This window comes from Arachis hypogaea, chromosome 3, assembly GCF_003086295.3.
Source record: "Arachis hypogaea cultivar Tifrunner chromosome 3, arahy.Tifrunner.gnm2.J5K5, whole genome shotgun sequence".
NCBI classification, from domain to species: domain Eukaryota; kingdom Viridiplantae; phylum Streptophyta; class Magnoliopsida; order Fabales; family Fabaceae; genus Arachis; species Arachis hypogaea.
This window is the reverse complement of record NC_092038.1, coordinates 42,711,621-42,730,139: the sequence shown is the minus strand read 5'-3', so window position 1 is coordinate 42,730,139 and position 18,519 is coordinate 42,711,621. Positions and strand designations below refer to the sequence as shown.

General features: G+C 32.6%; 1 protein-coding gene across 2 annotated transcripts; it reads left to right on the top strand.

Annotated features, from left to right (window-relative positions):
• The first annotated feature begins 8,705 nt into the window (after positions 1-8,705).
• Positions 8,706-17,803, top strand: LOC112790397 (lysine-specific demethylase REF6). Of its 2 annotated transcripts, none has more exons than XM_025832781.3 (7): positions 8,706-9,984; positions 10,913-10,991; positions 11,578-11,645; positions 11,903-12,053; positions 12,489-13,165; positions 13,715-14,290; positions 15,063-17,803. In XM_025832781.3, the coding sequence occupies exons 1-7, from the start codon at positions 9,129-9,131 to the stop codon at positions 17,417-17,419; spliced, it is 4,764 nt and encodes a 1,587-aa protein (XP_025688566.1). In that variant the 5' UTR covers positions 8,706-9,128; the 3' UTR covers positions 17,420-17,803. The 2 variants fall into 2 exon arrangements, with proteins under 2 accessions (XP_025688566.1, XP_025688564.1); XM_025832779.3 differs by having other exon boundaries at positions 12,489-13,177.
• Positions 17,804-18,519: the final 716 nt, after the last annotated feature.

The window sequence follows — 18,519 nt, the reverse complement described above, 5'->3', positions numbered from 1 at the left end:
AACAGAAATAATTTTAGAGTACGTTACACTCCTAAAATCAGCAGAAAATATAAAAAAAAAAATCTGTAACATGCAATTTCCTGCAACTTATCTTCACATATAAGCATTTCAACATTCTTGTATAATATTAAAATCAGCTTGTGAATTTTTTAACTTAATATATCAGCACTTTTTATTCTTGATATTGAGTTAATAGTAGTATTTTTTTTAAATTATAGATTATTAATTTTTAATGTAAAATTATTTAAGTTGGAGTGCAGAAATTAAGTCTTCTAATTTTTAAAAGGTATAGAAATTAGATGTTTTTATTTCTGTTTTAAAAAAAATAAAAAATAAATCGAACCTTTAATTTTAATTTCTTTTACATATTTAAAAAATAGTAAAAATTATAATATTAAGATAAAAAATATTATAAAACTATTAAAATTTATTATTTTTTTGTTATTATTTAATTTTTTACTCAATTTTTAGTCTAATAATTTAATTATATATTTTATCTCATATTTTTAAATATTAATAATTAATAAATAAATAAAAATAATAATTTTTAATAATTTTTTAATATTTTTTATGTTGGAATATATCACATCATTTTTTTCTATAAGAAAAAAAATTAGCAAATATATAGCAGCTTTTTTTTTAATTTATCCAGTTTCTTGATATTGTAACCCCAAGAAGTGAGCAGCAGAATTCAGTTATTTGATGCAGAGTGGGGGCCCCCCTTCTCTCAAACACTGCCTCATGGAAGGGTCAGCATGCCAATACCCTCATTAACTGCTTATCATATTATGACACGTGTCAGATCTTTTAAGCATTAACAGAGCCAGTGACATGTCATCCATTGGTGGGGTCCTCTTTGACTCTTCTCCCCAACCCAAATCCTAAGTTTAAGCTGACCAAAGTAGGATCTGATAAGTAGGAAACAGTGAAAAATTTACTATGTTTAAATAAGTGTTTGAATTTAATTTTATGTATAGAATAATTTATTAGTTAATAAAAAAATTTTAAATAAAATTTTAAATTTTGATAGATTAAATTTTAAATTTATTAGTTAATTTTAAATTTTAAATTAGTAAAAATAAAAAAAATTATTATTATTAAATTAAAATATAATATAAATTACAACATTATTGATTATTAAATATTCTTTTTCGTGAATGATATGTATTTTTTATATTATTTATATATAATAAAATAAGTCTTAATTAACTATGTTTATATAAAATACAACAATATAAAATACACAATAATGTGAATAAATATATAATAATTAATTTTTTTGCATATACACAATATTTTTATTTTTTATAATTTGATAGTAGTTATAAATCATCAATCCTGAATGACATCAAATTAAAAGTCACATAACAAAAAGGTTTGATAGAGCAATCTAATTATTAACTTGTTCTATTTTAGTTAGTAGAAAGTTTATAATGATAGTTTTTTGATAATGCAAATGAGATGAGTTGATTAATAGGTGGGTTTAACATATTTTTCGAATTTTTTCTTTGTTTGAATATTTTTAAGTCATTTATATTTTGTAAAGTAAAAAATTTCCATGTGGTTATACTTTTAGTTTTTATAATTTGACAGTATTTTTAGAAGTATGTAATTTTTATGTTTATTGAAGATATTTTTAATATTTTATTTTACTAATATAAACATTAAATTTAAAAATAAAATAAATCAACAATATTTTTAGAAAAAAGTAATAGCAATAATTACCCACCTAAATTATGGTCATAATCAAATAGTAATTTGATTTACAAGTGACTCAATTTACTTTGTTTATGATAAAAACAAATTGCTAAATGGAATTAAAAAATGATTTTTTAGATATTAAATTATTATTTTAAGAATGGTCGCGATCAAATTTTAAGAATTAAAGTGAGTTTTTACTCCGTAAAATATGATATATCTTCATATAATATTTGATATATTGTACTAATTAATCACCGTAAATATTAGACAGCTAAGTGTTTTACAATTAACTTAAACTAAATTTATTATATGTACGCATTTTTTTCATACGCTTCTTCGTTTACATCTTTTTTTTTTATCTACTTCTTTTTCTCTTTCCTTCTCTCTCTCTTTTTTTTCTCTTCTTTCGTCTTCTCTTTTTGCATCATTATCACCGTCATTTCCTCTTTTTCATTATTCTCTTTCTTTTTCTCTTATTTTTTTATTTTTAATTGATTTTTTCTTCTTTCTCCCCTTTGATTATCATCTTCTTCTTAGTTCAATATCATGATGTAACACACTGCCACACAAATCTTTATACTTAAGTCGTAAAACAAAGATGGTAAGGTATTACGATCTTTGAAATAAAATATATACATAAATATAACTGAAGTAACGCGTAACTAAGAATCTTGAAGAAAAGTTTAAGCAAAAAAACTGCAAAAAAAAAGCACATCACTCACGTATACGGATAACCAGATAAGAAGAACGGGTAAAGCATATGAACATAAAGAGTAAAATGTCAAAATATACAGAATATCAAGCTCTAGACTTGGCCTGTAAAGCCAAAGCTGGCCGGATTATAAATACATATATATACAACTCAAAAGTATCTCAAAACATAAGACTGACAACCTACTTCTCCAAGTCAACCTCCAAGAGGGACAAACATAAAATATATACAGAGGAGAAATCTATATATATATATATATATACATAATATAAATACAAAATACAGCATCTCAAGGACCAACTTTACTTACACGGAAACTCTAGACACTCAGCGAGATATTTCTCGACTTGCATCTGAAAAGCAACAATATATATATATATATATAAAATGAGAACTGGGGTTCTCAGCATGGTAATGGTGCCAACGTAGGTAATATATAAGCTCTCGAAAAAGTCAAAGGCATTTCTAGAACTTCGACACTCATAATTAAACTTAAAGGAATATACTAAACCAGAAATAGGGTAAATTACTAAGGCTTTCAAGTTCTAAATCTAACTTTAACTCAATCCTTCACTTTTTACTTTCTCCAATCCTCCGAAACACCGGTGGAGCTACCCTCGTCACGCCTTCGCCAAATGAGGGGTATCTCGGTTGCAAAGACATACAAAATAAGCAAAGAAAACACAAATAATGCAATTATAGCACATAGAACGAATAACAAATAAGCATGGATAATCATTTAGGTAAACCCAAGTAATGCACATTAAAAAAAATATACAAATGCATAGGATGTATGCATACTTTATAGTTGATGAGTCTCATCTGTCAGTTACATAGCCAAATTCGACATGTCCGGTAGACAACCTTGGAAGGTCCTTCCATGTGTGCATCCCAAGAGTCTATGCATATAATTACAATCATTCATTTATCATCTCATTGGGAGAATTTTCGAGGAGTTAAAGTGTTTGGCCACATCTTGCAACATAGGGTCAACAGAGTATCGAGTCTCAATCTGGAGCATCTGGTGGCAAACCATTGCGTCTACCCATGAAAACTCGTATCTCAGATAATAGAAGTACAATAAGCCATATAATTCATTCAAGATCAATTAGTCATTATCAATACAACCTTCATTTATTTCATATTCAATATTTTCGCACTTTTCAAACATAAATCTTCACTTCATAGCCTCTCTTCATTACCAAGTTAACTCCTCCTTTAGGTTCACCCATCTTCCTATAGTTAAAAACTAAGTATCGAACCTTAGAAGGTAGTTATACAGATTTAAAAAATTATAGGATTGGTTAAACCTTAAAAAATATCATTTTTAGCCAAAATATGGGTTCCGCGTACGCATGCCATGTTTCCCGTATGCGAGCCCCTTGGACAGGGAAGCCTTTCTGCGTCGCGTGGTACTGCCTGCGTACGCGAGTCTGTAAATCTTCCCATTTTGTGTACGCATGCCCAACAAAAGTTGCAAAAAGCTGTTAAGTCTGCAGAAATCAATTTTGCACACCAAACCAAATTTCAAACGCACATAACTTTTTGTTAAAAATTATTTTGGATCCGTTTTTCGAATGGCATAAACTTCACGGACCAAATTTTCATTTGAAATAAGTTTGACGAAATTTGAGGGTCCAAAAGTTAAGTTATATCTCGCCAAAATTGGTCAAAAATTAAAATTTTTACCAAAAATACCAAACTTCTATTCTTACCAAAACCTCCATTCAAAACCAATGTTTGATATTCCAAAACAACACCAATTGAGTCCAACACAATTCTATATCCATTCTATCTCTTTCACAATATACTAAGTACTCAATTATATTCACTTTTATCCCAAACAATCCAAAATCAAGATAACATAACTCATTATTCATTAAACTATCATCATCATAACTCATTGTTATCATCAAACATCACAATCATTATTGTTCAACACATTCTCATAATCAACTTCAACATTTTCACTAAAGTTACAAAACTTTAACAAGTTCCCATAGTTCAACTTATCTTACGGTTAACTAGTCTAAGTTTTCACGTAACGTTACACATTATCTACAAGAAAATCTTGGCCGATTCCTCCCTAATGCTCGGAATGTCTCAAATTCCACTGTTCCACAAGTTTTCACTTTTCCGCGACCACACCAAATTGGATCCCCAGCCTCCAAGGTTCAATTTAATAAGCTCAACCACCAATTGGACTTCAAATTAACACGATACTTACTCTAATTCACATAATATCACAAAAATCAATACAAGGGCTTACTAATCAATAATTCACAGAGGGTTAGAGGATTCTTACCTTATCCATGATTTAATTTGACACAACCAAACAATTTCTTCAAACTAATTCAACTTTAGAACATTGAAACATCAAAATCCTCAATACCCATTAACTAAAATTTCAAAATTTGAAGGGAGAAGTAACTGGGTGAGAAATAACTAATTTCTTACTATTTCATTTAGATGGTTTTGAAGAGCTCAACGCGATGGTCGCGTGGCCGCAAACACTACGGCAATCGGAGTTCAAAATTGAAAGATACGGGAGTTTGAATTTAGAACAAGGGTTACTGCTCCTTCTTGCTTCCCCTTCCTCAATTCTAAGCGTGATTTCCTTTGAATTTGGGAAAGAGAAGCTGAGTTCTCTCTTTTATACGTTGGGTTTTGGTCCAATTTGGTTCGATCTAATCCCTTAGCTTATTTTTAAACCAAAATCTTTAAAATTATGTTAAAATTTATATTTTTAATTATTTTTATTTTTTTGAATTAATAAAATTTAATTTCCTAATTTCTTTGATTAATAATAGATTTATTAACTAATTATTTATTAATTACGCAGAATTTACACATACAATCAGTTTAAAAATAACAACAGTACATAATTTTATTATAAATAATACATCAAATTTTGATGAATGATACAAAAAATTTTGAAAGACCACAAGTCTATAAATCTTGACTCAATCAACCATTAAAATACAATCAAATGTGTTTTAGATTCAAAAAATATATCAATTTATTGTAAATGACATAGAAATGACTAAACCTCTTATATTAGTTCAGTACTACATTGTTCAACGATAATAAAAATACATAATATAGTTATAAACAATACATAATTTTTTTTAGAAATGACACAATGAAATTTTAAAAAATCACAAGTCTAAAATCTTAACTCAACTAACGAACAAAATATATTCAAATGTGTTATGTATTCAAAAAATATATCAATTTATTGTAAATGACACATTAATAGCTAGACTTCTTATATTTGAGTTCAAAACCACTCAATCAATTCAATGATAATAAAACACATTATTTAGTAAGCAATGACACATGAATTTTTGGATTAAAAATTTTCGATGCTATTGGTTACACCTCTTATATATGAGTTCAATAATAAAAAAAAGGAAAAAAATTTGGTGTAGAGACTTAATTAAAAGGAAAAAAATTATCAGAATCTAATTAAAAATTTTACGAAACTATAGAGACCAATAGAATAATTAAAGCTAAAAAAAACACACCACTTAGTTGATAATGATACATAAATTTTTGGTGAATAACATAAGAAGTCTTCAAAGGAACAAAAATTAAGAATTTTTCTAATAATTTCTAATTGGTTAAAAAATTTTATGTGTCAGAACTAAAAAAATTTGATACCATAATTTTTAATTAATTAAAAATTTTTTATATCAAAATTAAAAAAATTTGTGTCATAATTAAAAAATTGTAGCACTATTTTTTAATACATTTTGTATAATTTAAATTTTTTTTATCTTTTTTTCTTCTTTTTCATCATATTTTTTATTTTTTTTTTATTTTTTTATTTATCTTCTCATAAATTTTTTGGTTTATTATTTTAAAAAATAAAAAAATTAAACAAAAAATAAAAAATACTGTAAGAATATCAAAGGAAAAAAAATCTATAATATCAATAGAAGAACGATAAAAAGAAAAAAATACACAAAGAAAAAAATACAAAAACAAAAGAAATGTATAACTTATATGCACATTACATAAATAATTTGTATTAAATTTGGACTAATTTAATTAAAGTTGGTCGATAAAAATGCAGAACAGGTATACCATTCAATGAGATCTCAATTTTATATTCATTTGCGAGTAAACAATAAATCAATTTTATTTGTTGACACTTCCTATATTTAAATAACTAATAGTATAACATAGCATTTTTTTTATAATATATATATATATATATATATATATATATATATATATATATATATATATATATATATATATATATTCACTTAAAAAAGTACATGATCTTATGACCACAATATTAAGTAAAGGTAACACGTCAAATTAGTTTGAAGTTGGCATTAAATTAGGGGAAGTAAACATTCAATAAGATAAGATAACCAAAATATCAAAATATAAAAACAATGAATCAGACAAATTTGTTGCTATTCCAATAATACTACTACTAGCATAGTATAAAACTATAAATACATGTGGATATAAATAATTAAATATAGATAAACATAAAAGAACAAAGGAGGTGCAAGCGGCAGAAAAAGGGCATATATGTTAAAGTTATTATTTTATTTAAGAGTATATATATTTTCACCTCTCTAAAAATTTTGTATCTAATATTATTTTTAAAAAATTATTATATTAAAATTTTTAAATTTTATAAAATAAAATATATAAATTTTTATTTTAGTTAAATATATTATTTTTATTTAAAAAATAAATTTCTAAAAGTATAATAAATAAATATATATTTTTATTTTTATAAAATTTAGCAATTTTAATATAATAAAATTTTTTTAATAACAAAAATATCTGATCCGATCTATTTTAGGAATCTATTTGACATTTTTTTATTTTTAATATTGGATTAATAATAGTATTTTTTTAAATTGTGATTTACTGTGATATTTTTTTAAAATGTGGGATGATTTAATGTACGGAGTACAAACTGGACCGTTTGATTTTTAAGAGGTACAGAAATCGAACCGTCCGATTTCTGTATTCGGACCGTCCGATTTGTGTACTCCAAATTTTTTTAATTTTTTCAACACAAATCGGTGAATCTAATTTGTGTACTCCAAATTTTTAAAATTTTTTTAACACAAATCAGTGAATCTGATTTATGTATCCCCATAATTTTAAAAAATACAAAAAATTACCACCTTAAAATATAACATTCATTCTACTACCATATCAAAATTTTTTAGTTTTTATTTGATATATATTCTTTATTTATTTATTTATTTATTATTATCCACCCCACTTATACGTATGCACAATAAGTGAAGACACACATCCATGCTTTGCTGTTACATAAAAGTCGTTGACTGGAGTAATAAAATTGATTAGAAACTTGTAATAATCTTACATTTTTATCGGAATTTAAATATTTTAGTAGTAATTAATAAGAATAGGTAAAGACATGCTATAATCTAGGAGAGTCTCATTTTGATATTTAGAGAAAATATTATTTGAAAAAAAAGTAAATCTAACTAAATCCAAAAAGAGATAAGTTTCTTTTGCTAATAAAATAAAGCAAAGAAACATTAAACACCATTATTAGAAAAACAGTTGAGTAATCTGACTCACACAAATTACACAAGTGTGTTAAATTTCGAATTGCTACTAATTATTCATACATATTTTTCTAGCCCTTCCTCTAATAGTAATAACGGAATGAATAATGTTATACGTTCAAATTTTTTATAAACTAAATTTAATTAAATTAAATAATAAAATTTAGAATAATATTAGTCATAACTAATTTAATTAATAAAAAATTTAAATGTATAATATTATTCTAAAAAAATATATGTGAATTCATCAATAAATTAATATTTGTATAGATTTATTTTACAAATTCTCAAATTAAACACACAACTAAAATAATTAGAATTATACCATTTAATTTTAACTTTTAAATATAGATTAAAAACAAAAGTATGCCTTTAGTAATTATTAAGAAATATTTAGTAATTTAGTATTTTACAGCACATTTTTTAATCTACGTCCAATTTAAAAAACAAAAATAATCTCATTTTTAGAATCTCTTATGAATAAATTTGTACATACTATATAGCTTAAAGAGTTGAATCTTTCTGAAACTACATTGACTCAAATCATGAACCCTAAACAAATTTAGGAAAATGCAGCAAGTCAGCAATACTAGGACTAGAGTTATTGTAAATAAGAGGAAGAATGAGTGGCATTTTCGGAAATGCATAACCAAAAAACCCAACCCGAACCCAAAACCCAAACCGAGAGATAAAACCCCAACTCACATCAGTCACATGTTCCACTCTCTCCCCTGCTTTACTGTGTGCTAATGCTTTCATACTTCCCCTGTTTTTCAATCTCTCTCTCTCTCTCATTATTTTTTCACCGTTCTCTTCTCTTTCCTCTGTAGGCATTGAAAACAGAGGAAGGGGAAACAACACATAAAAACAGAGAGAGAGAAAACAGAAAAGAGAAAGAGAAAGAGAGTGAGTAAAAAAATCACAACAACAATAAAGCACTCACTCACTTACTCACTCGCTCACTCACCCACCCACCATGCGAATCTGAAGAGAACAGAATAACTCACTTCTCTCTCTCTATCTTCTTTTCGCGTTCTCAATGGCCATTCATTGAGAACAAAACAAAAAACCTAAAAGGAAAAAAAATAAGAGTAAGAGTACGAGTAAGGTCTTTGTTTTATCTGTTATTACTTTGATGAATGGCGGAAGCAAACGGCGACGTTTTCCAGTGGCTGAAGTCGATGCCGTTAGCGCCGGAGTACAGGCCGACACTAACGGAATTCCAAGATCCGATCGCCTACATTTTCAAGATCGAGAAGGAAGCTTCCAAGTACGGAATCTGCAAGATCATACCGCCGTTTCCACCGCCGCCGAGGAAGGTTGCAATTGCCAACTTCACTCGCTCGCTGACTAAGCCCGACGAGCCTAACTCAAAGCCTACATTCACCACTCGCCAGCAGCAGATCGGGTTCTGCCCCCGCCGGCCCAGGCCCGTTCAGAGGCCCGTGTGGCAAAGCGGTGAGAACTACACTTTTCAGGAATTCGAGGCTAAGGCCAAAGCATTCGAGAAGAGCTACCTCAAGAAGCATCATCTTCACCACCAAGGCCACCGGAAGGGAGGAGGAGGTGGTGGTGGTTCCGGTGGCCTAGGGCCTCTCGAGGTGGAGACGCTGTTCTGGAAGGCGACCGTTGACAAGCCGTTCTCGGTGGAGTATGCGAACGACATGCCGGGCTCGGCGTTCAGCCGGAAATGCAGGGAGGAGTGTGCGGCGGCGCTAGCGGAGTCGGCGTGGAATATGAGGGAGATTTCGAGGGCGAATGGTTCTTTGTTGAGGTTCATGAAGGAGGAGATACCTGGTGTTACTTCTCCTATGGTGTATTTGGCTATGTTGTTCAGCTGGTTCGCTTGGCATGTTGAGGACCATGACCTCCATAGCTTGAATTACCTTCACATGGGTTCTGGGAAGACCTGGTATGGCGTGCCGAGAGATGCAGCCGTTGCGTTCGAAGATGTTGTTAGGGTTCATGGATATGGCTCTGAGATTAATCCTCTTGGTGAGTTTTCTTCACTTTTTGCAGGGGATAACAGAGTGTTTGTGTTTTTGGACTTTGGATTTCAATTTGCATTGTTGCTATCCCCAATTCCCAAATTGTAGCTAAGTAGCTTCAAGTATGCACTTTGAGCTTCGAGCTTCCAATTTAGGTCAAGATGTTCAGCGAAATCAAGTTGAATTGTTATAGTTTTGACCAGAAGTCCAGAAGTGAAGTTAGGGTTAGTTAGCTTTCTGTTGGACCAGAGGATAGTTTGTTAATTTGAAGCAAACAAAATCCTTTGGTAGCTCCTCTGTTTCTGGACATTTTTAGGTTTTGGTTATGGTGCTGTTTGATTGTTTATACTGTGTTTTATCATTGGAAAGGTTTTGGTTTTACTGTGAACTGGTTTGTGGAAGAGCATCATTGAGTTTGGATAGGAAGTCTTTAGGGATGTGTTTTGGTGGTGATGTTTGTGAACATGAGCAAGATGAGTGTTGAATGTTGACTGAGTTTCTGTTCTGGTTTGAATTTGGACTGCGTACTTGTGAAATGAGCCTGGGCTTAGGTTAGTCCGTTATTTAAGGTAGCAAAAGTTTTATTATCTGTGAGTAGTGTGTTCGGTGGCATTATGGTTCTGTTTCTCTGCTTTCTGTGAGGTGTTCTATGGTGGATTCCCAATAACTCTTTATTGAGGATTATAGAGTAATTTCTAATCTCTCTTTCCCAAGTGTTTATTTTTTATTTTATTTATCTTCTTTGTTTATTTTGGCCTTGTTGTATAATGTTATTATTTCAATCAGTTGTGGATCGATTTTCATATTGGTTGGTTTCATCTGGGATAACAGAGGAACTGATCTCCATATGATAAGACGATGACACTTAACTTTCAATGTTTATATATCAATCAGCATCTTATAAAACTTACATGTGAATTGTTTTCCGTCAACAGTTACTTTTTCTACTCTTGGCGAGAAAAACACAGTGATGTCACCTGAAGTATTGATAAACGCAGGTGTTCCATGCTGCAGGTACTAACCCTTGCTAATGCCATACTATAGGTTGTGGTAATCTTATTTGGTTACTCATCTGTGTAATTCTCATGTGTATATTACATAATACTTATATTAGCAGTTGGTTGTTAGAACTGAGATTCCCCTTATATTCCACTTGATTTCAATCAACTTAAAGCTGTTGAAGTTCAGTTTAGATTTCAAATTTGGTCTTGCTGGAAATGTATCCCTAGTTAAAAACAATTAATCTTGAACAATCAGTCAAAACAATTTCGAATTTCAAATAATTATCGGAATTCATCGCAGCATCCAGTTATGTTGGGGATTTTTTGTTCTGTTGTTAATTCTTTTTGGAATATTTTTTTTGTTCGGTACGATGAATGTTGTTAATTCTAAAGGTTTACTTGTTCAGCTTGATGAATATTTCTCATTTTCTTTTGGCTCAAAGGACCCTAACCCTTTACCTTCTTTTCATCTAATAATATTTCCTTTCTATATAACTTTTTAAAAATAATGGATGTTGGTAATTGTCATTGCAATAATTTGAAGCCACTTTTTTCTGGTATGGTGCTCTATCGACATCTTACCTTTCAATCGTTACCAGGTTGGTTCAAAATGCTGGGGAGTTTGTTGTGACTTTTCCAAGAGCTTATCACACAGGGTTTAGTCATGGTAAGACTCTTGGCAAGCTTATCTCTCTCTCTCACACACACACACGGTTGAGTTGTCTCCATATGACCTAAAGGTCACAGTTCAAACCGTAGAATCAGCCGCTGATGCTTGCATCAGATTAGGTTGGCTATATTACGTCCTTTGCGTGTGGCCCTTTCTCTGACCCTACATAACATAGGGTGATATGCACCGGGCTGCCGCTTTTTCTTCAGTTGAATCTTTCTAATGCTTTTGATGTATGTCACTATGCTGTGTAGGTTTTAATTGTGGAGAGGCAGCCAATATTGCAACGCCTGAATGGTTGAGAGTTGCAAAAGATGCTGCTATTCGGAGGGCTTCAGTAAATCATTCTCCTATGGTTTCACATTTCCAGTTACTTTATGACCTAGCCTTAGCTTTGTGTTCTAGGTTTGTCTTCTGCTATTATGGCTTCTTACTTTTGGCTGTAACAGGGTGATGCTGATATCTTACCAGAACTACATTTTCTTTTCTTTTTGTTTGAGTAGATTGATGCCATTGTTAACAGTAACTTATTAACAGTGTTCCAGAATGCAATCTAATTTTAAAAATATGTGAATCACTGGTTCTAGACATCGGAATGTGTGTATTTTTAATAGTGACAATTTGCCTTTTTAGGGTGGTCCTTGTTGAGGACTTAATGTCACTCCCCCAATATGATTTGCTCATACATGTGTTCTCTCCTCACGCACTCAAGTCTGCACTCCCACACGCGCGCGCACACACACACGCACACACACACACACACTACATATACAATGATTATGACAAAATGAGCTCTATAATATATTCTTCCTGTAAATATTTTTTGTATTCTACATACAGAATTCCTGAGAGTATCACTGCTGAACCACGGAGTTCTCGCCTTAAAGATAAGAAGAGGGGTGAAGGGGAAACTGTAATTAAAGAACTATTTGTCCAGGATGTGTCACAGAACAATGATCTGCTTCAAGAACTCAGCAAGGGATCTGAGATTATACTTCTACCTCGTAGCTCATTTGACATTTCTCTTTGCTCAAAATTACGATCTGGATCCAAACAACGGAAAGTGAACTCTCGATTTTCCCTTGGTGCATGCAACTCCGAGGAAATGAATTCCTCAAAAGGTTTTGTTTCTGATGATCTGGCATTCAGCATGAACAGAGGAATCAAGCAAGAAGGTTCCCTTTCTATAAAAGACAAGATTACTTCATTGTGTGAAAGGAGCATGATTTCCTCATATGATGTAAATGGCAACATCTGCTCTTCAAGTTCCAAGCAACTTCAAGGTGACAATGAAAGAGAAAGTGGTGAAGGGGATGGTTCGCCAGATAAGAGACTTTTTTCATGTGTCACATGCGGAATATTGTGCTTTCCTTGTGTAGCTATTGTACAGCCTAGAGAATCTGCTGCTAGATATCTCATGTCAGCTGATTGTAGTTTCTTTAACGATTGGGTAGTTGGTTCTGGAGTGTCTAGCAAAAAGTTTATTGCCCATGAAGAAGCGGCTTTTCCTGAACCAAGTATGTATGCAGGCAGGTTTTTATGGTTCTATTTCATGCCTTCCATATTGTGTTTCATATTGCACCAAAAGTAGTTTTTAAGTTTCTTTAAATCTTCAAATACAATAATGATGAAGCATCTTTGTTTTTGATATTTTTCGTGCCCTTGTCATGCCCTGATATGGAAGAGATCAGCTGGTATGACCAACCTAACCTGATAAATTCCTTCTGTAGAGCACAACACAAATGTTGACCCTGTAGGATGAATTGGCTTTGCATTAGTATGGATTGGGCCTATCTTGCTTTATTCCTACTGCCAATGATGCCATGAACTTGTAACTGATTGCATCATAGCATATGTCATTATCATAGGGTTGGGATAATAGGAGCATAGAAACATGCATTAGATCCCTATCTAAACCCTTCTGATATGCATATGAATTATCAAAGAACAACCTAGGTGTCTACAAATGCCTTTGATATCTCTTGCTTCATCTCTGTAAAGTTTGTCATATATAAATTAATGGTTAGATGAGTGAAACAACTTATCCATTTTATTGTGACATGCAGGGTGGACAGAAAAGAAGACCCAAGGATTGTATCAGGATCCTGTTCAATCTGCCCAGTATCAGCTACAGACTGCTGAGCGTAATTATGAGGAGTCCCTTGGAAAAAGCAATACAGCTCTTGCATTGTTGGCTTCAACATATGGAAATTCTTCCGACTCTGAGGAAGAGCATGGTGACTCAGATATTGTAGTTGATGGTCATGAATCACCTATGATTAATGCCACATTAGGAGGATCACCATCTAATTTTCAAGATGGCTGTACTATTCCCCTTACTGGACCTGATAGCAGAAATGATTTTAGTCATCAATCTTTTGACCACTCTTTAGAAAAACAGGATTGTGATACTTCTTCAGGGTTTGCATTAAAAAATATGAGGGCAATGTATACCAATGATACTGAAAAAACATTGTTGGGCAAGGCTATGGTTCCAAATGATGATAAAAATGCCTCAGTGATGCCACAAGGTGATCAAGACTCATCTAGAATGCATGTCTTCTGTCTGGAGCATGCTGTAGAAGCAGAGCAGCAACTTCGCCCAATAGGTGGAGCCCACATAATGCTCCTATGTCATCCAGGTGTGGTGATTGATCAACTAATCAGTTTATGCTGCATTACATTTTATCTCATCCCATGTTCTTGCATAAATATTCTACCACTTGTTTTTCTTCCCACTTATTTTTCCCTTTTCAAGTGAGCACCTAGTAAATTTAGAGTAAACTGCCCAAGAAACATCTCAACTTTTGGTCATGAAACGTGAGACTTTTGGGATGGAAGTTATCAAAAGGTGAGAGAAGTTACTTTTTTCATGATGAAATAGTTGTCCAAAGTCCATTCACTACTCAGTCAGTGAAACTTGTCACACTATATGGAAGTCATCATCGGAACCAACAAAGAAGTTAACTTCTAGTTAAAGGTTTTAGCATCTGTGTATGTGTGTGCGCGCGCGCGCACGTTTGTATATGTGTGTGTATGTGCGTGCGTATATATATTTTGCTCTATTTTCTTTTTCTTCTAGAAGTCAGTTGAACAAAACTATTCAGCATATATTCCTGTTTATGTTTCTCATGTTTTCAACTTTGTGAAAGCTCATTTAAGCTTTAATTTTTTGTTATAAAATCTATGATAAGCCATAACAATATTCTTTAAAACTTGGATATCAAACAGGTTTTTCTTGCTGATTTTGGAAAACATTTTCATAGTTTTTGTGGATTGATTATAGCTAGTGTGTATTACCTTGTTGCTATAATTTCTGAATCTCTTATAGGATTACCAGTGTTAATATTGTATAAATAGTGTTACTAGATATCCTCTCATTTGTGGGTCTTTTTTAATAATATATTTCCACAGATTTCCCCAAGATAGAGGCTGAAGCTAAGCTTGTAGCAGAAGATCTTGGGATTGATTACCTGTGGAAGAAGATTGAGTACAGGCATTCCAGCAAGGAGGATGAGGAGAGGATCCAGGTAGCCCTGGATAGTGAGGAAGCTATTCCTGGGAATGGGGACTGGTGTGTGAAGCTGGGAATCAATCTTTTCTACAGTTCAACTCTTAGCCGTTCTCCTCTTTACAGTAAGCAGATGCCTTACAATTCTGTCATATATTATGCATTTGGCCAAAGCTCTCCAGCAAGTTCACCATTAGAACCAAAGGTCTATCAGAGAAGGGTTAACAAGCAGAAAAAGATAGTTGCTGGGAAATGGTGTGGTAAAGTTTGGATGTCCAGTCAGGTACATCCTCTTTTGGCCAAAAGAGATTCTGAAGATGTTGAAGATGAGAAAAGCTTACATGGGTGGGGATTACATGATGAGAAAATAGAGAGATCAGGAAGCATCCCTAAAAGCGAAACTAGTGCCAGAAAATCAGGTAAGAAGCGGAAAATGACTATTGAGAATGGAAGAGCCAGGAAAGGCAGTTTTGCTGAGAGAGATGTGGATTTGGATAATCCAACTGAAGACAAACCTAACCAACAGCTGAGGAGGACTCTTAGAAGTAAGCAAGCCAGGGATATTGAGAGTGAAGGTGCGGATTTGGAAGGGGATTATTCTCCCCCATATCATAGAAAACCTTTAAGTGACCAAACAAATTGCACAGGAAGTGATGCAGTTTCTGATGATTCACTTGATGATAAATTTATTGACAATGATGTGGTTTCAGATGATACAATGGTCTATGATTCTGATTGCCATCAGAGATTTGAACATAGCAGCATGCAAGTTGAAGACATAGAAGATGCAGTTTCTGAGGATTCATTGGATGACGGTTCTCTTCAGCTTCATAGGAAGAATTCTAAAAGCAAGCATGCCAGATACATTAGAAAAGGCAGATGCATTGCTGAGAAAGAGGAAATGATGTCTGATGACCAATTGGAGCCACACAAGAAGAACAAGCAACAGAGGAATCCTAAAAGCAGGCAAGCGAAATACCTTGCAAGAGAAGATGCTATATCACATGGTCAATTGGAAGGACATTGTCGCAAGTATAGAAAGACTCCTAAAGGTAGGCTGGCCAAATATGTAGCAGGGGAAGATGTATCATCTGATGAGCAATTGGAGAATTACAGTCGGAAGCAGCAAACAAGTCTTCCTAAAAGGCAGACAAACAAAGGTGTATTGACTGATGACCAATTGGAGGACCATTTTCAGAAGCAGCAAAAGAGTGTTTCTAGGCGAAGGCAAAACAAAGGCATTGAAAGAGGGGTTAAAGACGAAATGTCTGATGACCAATTAGAGGATCACGTTCAGAAGCAGCAAACTAGTGTTTCTAAGAGAAGGCGAAACAAACAAATTGAAAGAGATGATGTAATGTCTGATGATGAAATGGAGGATCATTTTCAGAAGCAGCGGAGTAGTATTCCTAGAAATAGGCAAAACAGTAATTCTCATCTGGCCCATAAAACTCCTAAACGAAAGCAAGCGAAATGCGTTGATGATGATGATGGTGATGATGATGATGTAAATTCTGACGATGAAGTGGAAGATGATTCTCAGCAGAAGCAGCAGAGAACTCTTAGAAGTAAGCAATCAAAACCAATGACACTCAAGCAGATGAAGCAAGCTCGCTCTCTCCAAATGAAAAATCAGACATCCCGGTCTGTAAAACGAGGTGCTCAGACACTTAAGAAATTAAAGGCATCTCAGATTCGGAATAAGCAATCTGGTAAATCCAGAGAGTTTAGTTTGAAAATGGAAGAGGGGGAAGAAGGTGGACCTAGCACACGCCTTAGGAAGAGAGCCCCAAAAGTCGAGGAGTCTGATGGAATATCAAAAGAAAAGCAAACCAAAAAGAAAAGGGTGAAGAATGCTACATCTGCAAAGGCAGCTAGCAATGCTAAAGTGAAGGATGAGGAAAATGAATTCCAGTGTGACATTGATGGCTGCACCATGAGTTTTGGGTCAAAACAGGAGCTGATGCATCACAAGAGAAATATATGTCCTGTAAAAGGTTGCGGGAAGAAGTTTTTCTCGCACAAATATCTGGTGCAGCACCGACGAGTTCACGAGGATGACCGCCCATTGAAGTGCCCTTGGAAGGGCTGCAAGATGACTTTCAAGTGGGCATGGGCTCGTACAGAACATATTCGAGTCCACACTGGTGCGCGACCGTATGTATGTGCCGAGCCAGGCTGTGGGCAAACATTCAGATTTGTGTCTGATTTCAGTCGCCATAAGCGTAAGACTGGGCACTCAACAAAGAAGAGTCGTTAATATCAATTGGAGTAGATGTTGTTGTTACTTTAACATGGTTTATGAATTTATGAATCCATTGCTCAATTGACCATTCTAGGACTAGGTTTTATTAACAGTTTAGGATATCCCTGCAATTGCCATTTAGAGTAACTATTAATTCTGTTTCTTTTTGGGTATTTTTAACCCATTTGTTTATTCTAATTGAAGCAATTGCTTAGATTTGGAAACATGATATTCATCCAATTCTATCACATGCAAATGTTGTTCCAACATTTATGTACAATCCTTAAGAATTTGTTCCAGTGGCACTTCCCCTGGTTAAGGTGTATTTTGGTAGGGGTGTCATTTTGTAGATGATTCCTGAATTTAGAGTAGATTTATTATTATTATTTTTTATTTTCACTGTTGAGCTGAATTTTCTTGGAAATATTTCTTCTATTTTCATATGGTTTGTGACTGTATGTATGGCTATGTGTGGAAGCCATATATGAAGTCATTTGATTCATCCACATCTGCCTATTGATACCTCTAATCGTAGAAAGTAGCTAAGTCTCTTGTGAATATTTAGGTTTGGATTCTTTGGCAATTTTGAAAAAATTGCACCTTTTTTTTTGTCGTATATTTTTTATATGAAACTCAATCCATTTTAAGAAACAAGTCACGTTCACTTTTTTGGATACATTTAATATCGAGATGTATAAAATACTAGTCACTTGCATTTGACTATTGCACTTTGCACTCCTCTTTTGCTTGGGAAGAAAACCTCATCCTTTAACCATATGAAAACCACTTATGCAAAACTACATTAAAGACCTTTGTCCCACAGAATAACAGTATGATTGACGTTATGATTTTATTATTTTTTTTTGTATTCCAACTTGTAAACAAAAATGTCAATAAACAATAAATTTTCATGTCTTTATAACCAGAAAATGTATTTTTCTTTTAATTCATATATCATATTTCAACGGTTTTTATATTATCTTATTTTATTCTTGCATCTAATAGAATATTAAATGGACGAAAATATTTTAACCATGACTTACCACCTATAAAAGAATACGAAAATAAAAAACATTGATGAAACTCTTCTTATATAACACTTGAATTCTTATTTT

Bases quoted from the DNA above. Each gene is read 5' to 3' on its own strand.
- LOC112790397 (XM_025832779.3), top strand. From the start codon at position 9,129: ATGGCGGAAGCAAACGGCGACGTTTTCCAGTGGCTGAAGTCGATGCCG. The intron at 9,985-10,912 runs GTGAGTTTTCTT...TTCCGTCAACAG, and splicing joins CTCTGAGATTAATCCTCTTG to TTACTTTTTCTACTCTTGGC. The intron at 11,646-11,902 runs GTAAGACTCTTG...TATGCTGTGTAG, and splicing joins TCACACAGGGTTTAGTCATG to GTTTTAATTGTGGAGAGGCA.